This window comes from Girardinichthys multiradiatus, chromosome 19 (assembly GCF_021462225.1).
Source record: "Girardinichthys multiradiatus isolate DD_20200921_A chromosome 19, DD_fGirMul_XY1, whole genome shotgun sequence".
NCBI lineage: Eukaryota > Metazoa > Chordata > Actinopteri > Cyprinodontiformes > Goodeidae > Girardinichthys > Girardinichthys multiradiatus.
This window is the reverse complement of record NC_061811.1, coordinates 11,231,610-11,244,000: the sequence shown is the minus strand read 5'-3', so window position 1 is coordinate 11,244,000 and position 12,391 is coordinate 11,231,610. Positions and strand designations below refer to the sequence as shown.

The 12,391-nt window shown below is 38.0% G+C and overlaps 1 protein-coding gene across 1 annotated transcript in view; it reads right to left on the bottom strand.

Moving 5' to 3' along the window:
- The window catches only part of nrxn3a (neurexin 3a), a 195,252-nt gene that overhangs the window by 94,686 nt on the left and 88,175 nt on the right, over nucleotides 1-12,391 (bottom strand). The window contains 1 exon segment of the mRNA XM_047344991.1: nucleotides 3,262-3,563. Within this exon segment, the coding sequence (XP_047200947.1) occupies nucleotides 3,262-3,563 (302 nt within the window).

Genomic DNA, 12,391 nt, shown 5'->3' with positions numbered 1-12,391 from the left:
ATGAAGTGCTCCAAAATCTCCTGATAGCTAGCTGCATTGACCCTGCCCTTGATAAAACACAGTGGACCAACACCAGCAGCTGACACGGCACCCCAGACCATCACTGACTGTGGGTTCTTGACACTGGACTTCTGGCATTTTGGCATTTCCTTCTCCCCAGTCTTCCTCCAGACTCTGGCACCTTGATTTCCGAAAGACATGCAGAATTTGCTTTCATCCGAAAAAAGTACTTTGGATGAGCAACAGTCCAGTGCTGCTTCTCTGTAGCCCATTTCCTGCACACGCCTGTGCACGGTGGCTCTGGATGTTTCTACTCCAGACTCAGTCCACTGGTTCCGTAGGTCCCCCAAGGTCTGGAATCGGCCCTTCTCCACAATCTTCCTCAGGGTCCGGTCACCTCTTCTCGTTGTGCAGTGTTTTCTGCCACACTTTTTCCTTCCCACAGACTTCCCACTGAGGTGCCTTGATACAGCACTCTGGGAACAGCCTATTCGTTCAGAAATGTCTTTCTGTGTCTTACCCTCTTGCTTGAGGGTGTCAATAGTGGCCTTCTGGACAGCAGTCAGGTTGGCATTCTTACCCATGATTGGGGTTTTGAGTGATGAACCAGGCTGGGAGTTTTAAAGGCCTCAGGAATCTTTTGCAGGTGTTTAGAGTTAACTCGTTGATTCAGATGATTAGGTTCATAGCTCGTTTAGAGACCCTTTTAATGATATGCTAATTTTGTGAGATAGGAATTTTGGGTTTTCATGAGCTGTATGCCAAAATTATCCATATTAAGACAATGAAAGACCTGAAATATTTCAGTTAGTGTGCAATGAATCTAAAATATATGAATGTTAAATTTTCATCATTACATTATAGAAAATAATGAACTTTATCACAATATGCTACTTTTTGAGAAGGACCTGTAAACACATTCTAAACAATTAAACAGTTGTGTATTATAAAAAGAAACAAGACTATAGATAGATATTAGTTTTAAGTAGCTACTAATTTTGTAAATGCAGAGTTTATCTGTTAAAAGAGATTTATATTACCTGACCAGCAAATTTAAAATGAAACTGCATTCTAATCACTAACTTTTTTTTCCTAAAATAACTGCCAAACTATTATTGTTCTGAAATACCAGATGGTCTTAATTTGATGTTATTTGGAATGAATCTGATTTCCCTTGGCTCTTTCCCCTAGCATGCTCCCCTTCCAACTATCTCTTGGCACCTAGTTCAAGTAGTGGTTAAAATCCCACTAAGAGATGAGAAACTCCAAGGAGCTGAAACATCATCGCTTCTCGTGATTCTTACTATGTAAATGTGTGACGTAAATTGCCCACCTATGCTGTATAAACTATTATTATTGCTGCAGTGAATATGAGCTTATATGATATGTTTACTTTATGTTTTTAAAATGTAGAAAGATTGTGTAATGCTAGTACAGAAAACATATTGTATGGTTTGAATAGGTAAATCTAAAATTATCGTTCATACCTCGGGGTATTTTCATCATTATTTCAGTATTTCAAAAACAAAAGAAGCTTGTTTATGATCGGAAATAAGACAGGCACCATTCAAAAAGTAATAAAACAATGTAAAAGTATCAATCTTGAAAAAAATCTGTTTTTATTAGTAGTTTATTTAAAACAAAATCCTTATTTAAACCCTTCTTTGCAATCAATAAGAAAATTGTTTTTGGAATAACAGCAATCGAACCCATCTTATAATTGCTGGCCATCTTTTTGCGGGCCTCCACAGACAATATGATTAATAATTATCTTGTCAATTTATCTTTGGTTATGAGCTTCAAATAGTAAAATGGTAAATAGACTGAATTTATACAGCACTTTTCTGGTCACACAGACCACTCAACGCGTTTTACACTAGAGCCACATTCACCCAGTCACACTCACATCGGTGGGGAAGTTGAAGCTAAGTGCCTTGCTCGGGAGCATATTAACATGTGGCAGTAGGAAGCTGGAATTGCAAGAAGTCTACTTTTTCGCCTGGGCCGCAGTTGCCTTTAAGATCTGAAGATCTCCTTACCATCACCCTAATTTGTTGCTCCCTGAACAGATTTTCTATCAGATGCAAATTGGGACTCTGGCTGGGCTGCTCTAAAATGGTAATATTACTTCGAGCCTGGAGAAACATGTTGTTAAGATAAAAATTTAAACCTAAATGTCAACATAAAGGACTTCAGAAGACGAACAGATTTAATTTATACAAAAAAATATATAAATAGATTAAAATGAATATATTTAAAATTAGTTATTGACATTTTAGGTACACTAATCTTTAAACATATTGATGATAAGTCTGACTACAAATATACATAGGTAAGTCAGATTCAGATATGTAGTACTTTAGCTATCCACCATTTTTGTTATTGTGACAAAGTATTTTTACCAGAGAACTATCCCCCCTCATTCTAATGGTTGCTGTTTTTGGTAGTACACTTTACTTTTTTATACTAAATAACAATAACTAACAGTGATACCAAGCACACCAATCTGGAGACATTTAATTAGACATCACAGTGGCTATTGTGACGTACAAATATTCTAACTGAGAGAATGTGTGAGTGTATCCAAAAGTGCAGATCCAGCCCCTTCATTTCCAGGTGTGTACCTAACAGTTATTTTTAAAGCTACTGAGCCCTTCTCCTAATTCACAGAAACCATCAGGACACCCCACACTTTTATAGCGTGGGGCTAAGAATGATGGAGAAGCAAGTGATTTGATTTACAGGAACTTAAATGTCTAGAAAAGTCACCAAAGGAAAGAAATAGTTGTGTGAGGTGAGAAGTGATACAGCATGCATAGTGTTGACGTTAAGCAAAACAATGCTCGTAAAAGAAGAGTCAAGTGAGTGATTAGAAACTTCAGAACCCAGTCATCATTTAATTCTGTTGGTACCATTTTCTGCAAACCTAGCCAGAAATCAAACAGGAGGAAATAAAGAGGTAGATGGCAAACTAAGGAAGGCAATGAGTTAAATGATATCTACCATACAATGGAGTTTGTTTACCAAGTCGGGTCCAGTACCTGTGGGCTTGGTAGAAAGGTGGGTTGGGTAAGATTTGAATTTACAAAAAAATTACACATAAATCACATGCATCTTGACAGTAACATCTGTGCACACAAACAAGGAGGGAGAGAACCAAAGCATGAAATGAACTGAAACGTTATGATGGATGAACCAGAACAAAACAGGTTTCTAATTTAACTGAATTTTGGAGTAATCTACCTGACCCTTGGACCTTACCTGTCGCAGGTTCCGGGTCACTTTCACATCATGCCACGAGTTGTCATTGAATTTCCCACTGACCGGCTCTACGATGGCCTCGAACGCTCCGGAGCCCAGATTGATGACGAGGGAGACCGCACCGTCCTTTAGAGCCAGGTTGACATAGTCGGCTGACTTCCCTGTATGCAGGATGAGGCCATTACGTTGCCACGTCTTGAAGGACAATGTGATCTCGTCGCTGCTGCTTTGGATCGGGTTCTGGGAGAGGTCGTAACAGAAGTACTCCGAACCACGGAAGGTGGCAACATTCTCTTCCCTCGCTGTGGTGGGAGGAAAATGAATCGGGCTCAGAAACATGGGTAAGATAACATCAAACTAAGTCCACCTTATAATCTTGCCGAAAATGTTTAGCAGCAATTACTCTCAGTAGTTTTCTCTCACATTACTGTACACACGCTCTCCTTTTTTCGAGATCATGTGGCACTATTGGCCTTATTTAAATTAATTATAAAGGAAACCGAGAAAAAAGAGGGGAAGCCATGCAGAATAGGTCCCAAAGTCAGGAATTGATCCCTGGATGCCTAAATAAAACGACTAATACCCTCAATATATGGAGCGCTAGCTCTACAGCTATGCAACTCCCTGTATACCTACTCCTCTGACGTCATTTTAGCTCATTTATTGTGAAAACCTACATTTTACTGCATCAAGTTGTCAAGGTGCTGCAATGCATATTTGGGAAGGACCTCACAAATCTGGGCCCATTCTGTTCTGCCACGATGAAAAAAAAGGCATCATCAAGAACAGTACATGCTCTGGATCCCAGTTTGAACTGCCGCTGTCTGACAAACGGCTCAGAACAATTAAAGAAAGAGCAAACAGACCCCCAAATACTTTTTATTCTGCCTTGGTAGCTTCAATGATCCCAACATTCACCACATTACACTTGAATGCAAATGTGACACAAAAAATAACACGTCATTACATACACAAACAATATGGCACTGAGGACATTTGAATAGAGCAATAATTAATTTCATTGTTCTATCTATAATGACAAACATCACTCATTTATTCCAACAAGTGCAAGGTACTACATAATTTCAAATTCGACGAAAACAGCTAGTTTTCAATTTTTTTTTTTTCAAATAACATCAAAAAATTGTGGTGTGTTTGCATTCAGCCCACCTGAGTCAATTCTCTATGGAACCACATTTACAGCTGTAAGTCTTTTGGACTTTGCACACCTAGAGGCTAAAGGTTTCCTCATTCTTCTTTGCAAAAAAGCTAAAGCTAAGTAAGATTGGATTAAGAGTGTTTGTATACACCAGTTTTAAAGAGTTGTCTCAAATTCTTGGTTGATTCCAGACAACTTGGACTGGACCATTCTCAGTAAGCTTTTATCACAACAATTCTATTGTAGCATTGACTGTATGCTTGGCTTCTTGTTCTGTTGGAAGGGGAACCTCCATCCCTGTCTCAAGTCTTCAGCAGCATCTTACAGTATTTCTTCCAGAACTGCCCTGTATATAACTCCATCTGTCTTTCTTTAAATTCTAACAAGCTTTACCGTTTTTGTTAAAAAAAAAGAATCTCCACAGCTGGGGATGATGTTTTCAGAGTGACATGTAGTGTTTCCTGCAAAATGTGTTTGGCATGTAGGCCAAAAAGGTTCTGTGTTGGTCTAAATCTGACCAGAACACCTTACTCCACATGTTTGCTTTGTTCATTAAATGGCTTGTGGCAATCTGGAAATGGTAGTTCTCATTGCTTTCTTTAAACAGGGTGTTTTTCTTGCCACTCTTCATGGGGTTAGAATATGGGGTTAGGAAGTGTTTGCTATATCAAAAGGGTTTTGGTGTATAAACTGACAGTGCTGTAGATTTAGAGCATGGAAAAGAGGCAATAATCCTGTGATAATCTTTGTAAGTTTGGTCTAAAATAAGCATCATGATAAGACACCTTCACAAATCCTCAGCACGTGACAAACAAGACTGCTGAGAGCTATCGCATTGCAACATCAAAGGAATAATCTTTCCAGTAAAATTGCGTGTCAGAGAGACACTGTGATGTAGTGGTCATGTTTGTGATCGTACAGAGGGAAGCCACAGACTCTGGATGTATTTATGACCTTGATCGAAGGGTAACAGAAAACACAGAAGTAAAAGGGAACATGGAAAGAGGAGAGGGCAACAAAGAGCTGAGGTTTAACACAGAAAAATGGTCCACTCAGGGGTTATCTGGAACATAATCTTCAATTAACTTGCTGTCTCCTCTGCAAAAATACTGGACTTTGTGTTCACACAAAATGAAGTACAATCTACCAGCTTATGCTTCTGTGGAGGAACTTTAAAAATGAAGCTGCTTCTTCTGTTTTGTTCACACATATTGGATCTTCAGGTTTATGTTCATACACAGACCATGCCCAACTCAGTGCAGTCAAGAGATTTTACTGTATTATGCTACATTTGAAGATTTGGGAATAAATTATTGAGACAAAACCAAGTCAGCCAAGATGCCAGTGCCAGCTGTGAGACTTTATACACAAAGGAGAGCGGACATTTTTTCTGCACCAGAGTCTGTTAGAAAATCACAAATAATCAACTAAGAGGATTCTGAGGATTGCAGTGACGGATGCATTTTTCATCTATGCATCTTGAAAGGCAACAAAAGCTGCATAAGATGAGGATGAATCTACTTCCAACCAAGTTACACAAACTAACACGGCAATGCCATCAATCAGACTTCATTCAATGCTCCAGTGACACAACCTGCTGTTCCAGTGATGATGTTCTACATACCATGAACAGCAAGTTTTCTAGATCCAAAAATAGACACAAAGGTGTCTAAAACATGCAAACAAATAAATATCCATCTCTATAAGGTAAAGTTAAATTAATTTATTGTCGTGTGTATTGAAAATGAAGAGTACAGTCACTGTACTATTTCCTAAGGAAGAGTTTATTTAAAGAACTAACAGATTATGATCTCCTCCAAGTAATCGCCACCTAATGTGGTGGAGGGGTCTGAGGAGCATTTACATCTTGGCAGTGTCTTCCTTTGCAAACTGGCCTTATAGAAGGGGTCAGGGGAGTGGTTCAATGATCTTGAGGAATAATAAAAGGCAAATGTTGCTCAGACTGGAGCAAGGACAGAAGGGTGGGGGTAGCTCGCCAACGAGCACCTTGTGGTAGAACCTTGGTTCTTGAGACCTAAAATGAGCTGAGACCAAAAAAGTACCAGGAGATCACATGGCCCATTACGTGCAGGGCTGATTTCCAGTGTTGGAATCTGGTGAGGAGACCCTATGGTGTATGGATATATGGATGAATTTTATTTGGAAAAATCTAAATTAGTAAGGTGGATTTAATAAATACAGTTGATATAGTTCCAAAACACATCAAACTGGTTAGCATTGCCTCACTTCAGAAACAAAAATAATAAAGCAATCCAAATAAATCCACATAACCTTTTTGTTGGTTTTATCTTCTATTTATATCTTGTTAGCAAACGTAAAAGCAACATATTTCCGTACACTTGTTCACAGGGTGCTCTCTTCTCAAAAGCACATTGAAAATGTCTCTTCATCATTCTAGCTCTAGACGAGGTTCCTTTGTTCATTGACTTTTTGTTTTACACTGAATGTTTAGCTACATTCTGAAAAATAAATAAATCCTGGAAGAAAAAAAATCTTTAATAACATTCCAGACATTTGTACATTGGGTTAAACCATTTCATTCCCCCCTGTAGCTGCTTAACACCTAATATCCAAATAGATCAGTTCAAAGACCTGGTCATTTCGGGACTGAAATATTAAAAGCGGTACTTTTCTCTTTGCCACCATGGTCCAACCTTTTTAATAATGGAGTTTTGTTAGTTGCTACAACTGTGAAACTTTGATTGTTCTTACTATTCAATATCACCAGTGAAATGTTTAGAAATAACCTGAAACCTAAATTCTGATTTATTTTGTTATATACATTGTGATCCATTTATATTGTTGCTCTTCAATTTGTCCTGTCAGAGTAATTCCATTTTACCTTTTAAATACCAGTGATTTCATTTATCTCCTCTGACAAAAGTCATTGCCATATTATCTTACAAGCTGAGGTCCCTGTTTAAAAAACTCCTTATGACTGTTAGTTCTGTCTAGTTCTAAAACGCAGAATTAAAGCACATTTATCTCAGATGTTCATAGCTTCAATCCTGACCACAAAACTGCAGAACAGAACAAACCAGACTGAGAAAATGAAATGTATCCGTAAGACTACAATATAACTGTGCATCAGCAGTGTAAATAAAGATTTTGCATTTGGACCCAAGGCCCGTGGCTGCTGTATTTATGTATAAACAATTTTATATTAGTTTGAATTAAAAAACAAAAACAGACAATGGAATAATAGAGAGTTGAATGCTTTTACATTCTACTTACATACACATCTATATGCATGCATTTCTGCTAAAATTCACATTATATTTTTATGAATACTGGACTGAATACGTAATAAATGTCAAACACACTTATAGTAAGTTGTTTCTAAGTCAATGACCAGAGGCGATCTGGTTATTAAAGATGCAAAATGAAACAGTGGAATGTGAGTGTCTGAGTGGGTTGGAGAAAAAAGAAAAAGAGAAAAGAACAGAAGACAGGTTTGGGAGAATGTTAGGAAGAAAAGCAAATGTAAATTATTAACCATAATTAAAGTACATATAAAAAGGGTTCGATTAAAGTTTAGAACTGAAATGTTTGTATGGAAAAGAAGATTTCTTTAAAATAACAATTTAAATAAAAAATTATTATATTTTTTTTATTGTAGGTCGAAAAAGGAGTTGTAACTTGAAAACGGAAAAAAAAAAATAACAGAATAAATTGTGTTCCCCAGTACTGTTAAACTAAACTAAAAGAAAATCTTGACATTTGTAAAGATCAGGACCACTTTATCTTGGATAAATTGACGATTTTCTTCTATTTGAAGCAGCACAAATGTTCTGAAATACAACCACTACTTCTGCTGCACTACTGCATCAACTATTCTACTGAAACAGATTTCCTTCTCACTTTTGGAAGATGAGATTAATGTGGTAAAACATGACACCAGTTAGGGTTTGGTGATAGCATAGTATTTAGGGATACTGGGGAATCCAAAAATATTCACTGAGTTGCTTGGAATACTGTTAATAAAGAACAATGCATAAGAAAGCCTCAAATTACCCACAGTAATTATACAACACAATCTTTTCTAGGCTGATTGTAATACCATTAGGACCAGTATACTTAGGAAAGCTTAACATTATTAACCCTAATGCTTTTTATTGTTTAAAATTCCTGACTATAACAGTTTTTCCTTCTGGTTAGTGTTCTTGTCTTCCAAAGATGCTGCACAACAGAAATTACTTCAAATAACAAATATTCTAGTATTCCTATGCACAGTTAAGCTCAAGTTTTTGTAATGCTCTATGCCATATTGGAGTGGCCGTCCATGCAATGTCTGTACCCTCCCAACCCCAGCCAGGGACATGGTGGCTTGGGGCCGATCTGTGGCAGTCAGTGAGTGAGAAGAAGGTCACCAGTCTATCACAGGGCAGACAACCATGCACCAGCACATAGACACTTAAGAGCAATTTAACCAGGACAATTAACCCAAAGCACACTTTGAACAATGGAAGAATACCCAGAGAAAACCTGCGGATGTGCAAGTCAGCACAAAAAAAATGCAAATGTTTTGAGTTCAAGTTCAATTTTTTTTGTCAGTCATTTTAGAAAGAGACACTCAGATATTATATAGATTTATTACACAGAGTTAAATATTTCTTTATTTCTAGTAATTTTGATGATTATGGCTTACAGAGAATGAAAGCACTTAAAATTTTTTTATATTGCATAAGATTAATAAAAAAGAGTATTTTTAACAGAAATGTCAGGTTTCTGGAAATAATGTAATTTTTATGCATTTAATACTTGATTGGGCCTCCTTTGGAATGAATTACTGCATTAATGCGGCTTTGCATGGAGTTGATCGGCCTGTGGTTCCGCTGAGGTATAATGGAAGCACAGGGTGCATTGATAGCCACCTTCAGGTCATCCGCATTGTTGGGTCTGGTGTCTCTTATCTTCATCTTGACAATACTCCATAGATTCTCTATGGGGTTTAGGTCAGGCCAATTTGCTGGCCAGTCAAGCACAGTAACACCACAGTCAGTGGACCAGCTTTTGGTACCTTTGGCAGTGTGGGCTGGTGCCAAGTCCTGCTGAAAAATTAGATCAGCATATCCAGAACGCTTGCCAGCAGAAGAAAGCATGAAGTGCTCTAACATTTCCTGGTAGATGGCTGCATTGACTGTGGACTTCAGAAAACACAGTGGACCAACACCAGCAGATGACCTGGCGCTCTCACTAACTATATGGAAACATCACACTGGACTTCAAGCAACATGGATTCTGTGCCTCTCCACTCTTCCTCCAAACTCTGGGACATTGATTTCCAGATGAAATGCAAATTTCACTGTCAAAGAAGACTTTGGACCACTGAGCAACAGTCTACTCTTTGGTTCAGGAGTAGCTTATGACAAAGAATGTGACATTTGTAGCCCATGCAGTATTTCATGCAAAAGGAGGCCCAACAACAGATTGAGAGCACAGAAATGAACATACTTTTCAGAAGCTTGACATTTCTGTTTGAAATATCCTTTTTTCATTGATCTTATGTATTTTTCTAATTTACTGAGACTAATTTGGGGGTTTTCATTATCTTGAACACTTACTTGCTGTGAGGCAATAGTTCTACCCAACAATTCACTATGCAGATTTTGGTGATTGTACAGGTTATAATGCAAGAGGAAGGTCCTGCTTTGGTTTTAGACTGTGGTATAGGTAACATTTTGTAATGTGCCGTGTTTTTTTTTTTTTTGTGCAAAGTCATTCATACGAATCAAAAAGTAGATGTTTTTGGGGTTAATTTACAGCCAGAAAATATCTGCACCTATTGGAAATCAATAAAACATGACATTTAGAGGTAATTTAGTTAAATGTACGTATTTTGATTGGGAATAAGTGGCACAAAACGTGGGCAAAGATTGTCAAGGAACACATGAGGGTTAAGTGCTACTAGTCTAGGTTGCAGTCTCTGTTGATTACTGACAATACAGGTAAAATATAAAAAAAGAGAACATAAAGCTTCCTGTAGTATTTTTCTTTCAGCATAGAAAGGGTATTTTCTCAGTATGGACACCTAGTTTTAAGGATGCGTAGACGATATTTGTCACATTTCTGCATTACTAGAAGTATTCATGCCACTGTGTTAAAGTCACATTTCTCTCAAACATTTACCAAAGCCATTATCACTGTCTTTTAATGCACCTTTTTTAATTTAAAACCAGACTTTAAGAAAGCTGACAGACTGGGATTAGACAACTCCCAACTGCTTGTCCTCACACAGTCATAGAACCTTTTCAGGCTGTTGAAACTCAAACGATAAATATCTAAGTTTTAGCCACACTGAACAACATCAATATCAAACTGAAGCAATGCCAAGAAAGTAGGCAAAAGCGATAAATACAGTACTTCTTCCTTAAAAGTATGAGGCTTCTTCTTCTTATCTGCTGTTTTTAGAGAAGGCAGAGCCAAATTGCATCTGGTCTCCAACATAGCTCCCCCAATGTGAGAAAGCATCCATGTTTCTCTCTCCATCTACAGCCCACTGTGACAAAAAATGCAGCTCCGTGGTTCCTCCGTAGGCAAGAGGAAACACGCCAGTGCATCCGTAAGCACGTTTTCCCGCAGGGACATGATAAAAATGTGGCCCTACTTTCCCCCCAAAAATTGTAAAACTTTATGTATAGAAAAAAGAGCCATAAAGCTACTATGGATTCATACTGTTTATTCCCTCTGAATATTATGTCTCTGATTTATGGATGTGGTGATCCAGTGAAAGAAAAAAATTATACAAGATTAAAGTTGCCCAGAAAGGAAGTCATAGTTCTTGAAAGGTGGTATATTAATGAAGTGAGAATGAATCTAAGGTCTTTATGGCTGAAATGAGGATGATGTGAGGAGATTGTTATCACCCCATAATAGTTTTAATGGCATCCGTAAGCTGTTCTATTTGGAGCATTCATTTGATGGATGAGCTGAAATGAGTCCTGTGAGGGGTCATCCATAAAAATGTCAGAAGCAGAGATGGCACAAGAAAAAAAGCTACAGACACAGTAAATATTCCTAATATCCGAAGGCTGCAAGCCACTCCTGGTGGCACAGAAGTAAATTTTCTTGCCAAATTTCCATTATTTTATTGTTGAAAGAATTACTACAGAGGCCAATCCAGCTCTGATAACTTTAACCTACTGTTGAGTGGATGATGACAAATGACCTGAAAGCATTTATAAATGAATAATATGGATTGTTTTGCATGCATTTTTTATGTTTTGACAAGTCTCAGTCGCACCAGGGTAATAGATTTAGTCTGGACATAAACCAGCAATAAATAAGTCATTGGGTTATAAATAATGCATTGACATTATGATCTATAACGTGTGGACTTTCTTACTGATTTGTTCATGGATGACAATGATAAATCATGAGTGGTGTGGAAGGTTTGTGTTACCAAATTCAATGATTACCAAAAATTTGGGAAGAAGAGATTAGAGATTTTCTGAGAAACTAGGTTGAGCAGTTTTCTTTAAAATGAAGAATGGATGGATCAGGCCTCTATCAGAATTAGTATAATGGTGATGCATCCAACTTTTTTAGATATAAAATGGAGCCACTCATTTCAGCCACTTGTATTCGTGATCTCTTTCTTTCGGTCACGACCCAAAGCTCATGACCATAGATGAGGGTATGGACTTAGATCAAGCGGAAAATCGTGAGCTTCGCTTTTTGACTCAGTGCCCGCATCACTGCTGACACAGCACCAATCCGTCTATTGATCTCCTGCTCCATTTTTCCCTCATTCATGAACAAGACCCCAAGATACTTGAACTCCTCCACTTGAGGCAGGACCTCCCACCTCGACCCAGAGAAGCCACTCTACCCTTTTCCGGCTGAAGACCATAGCCTCGGACCTGGAGGCACTGATTCTCATCCCGGCCACTTCACACTCGGCTGCAAACTGCACCAGTGAGAGCTGTAGATCACGAGCTGATGAAGCCA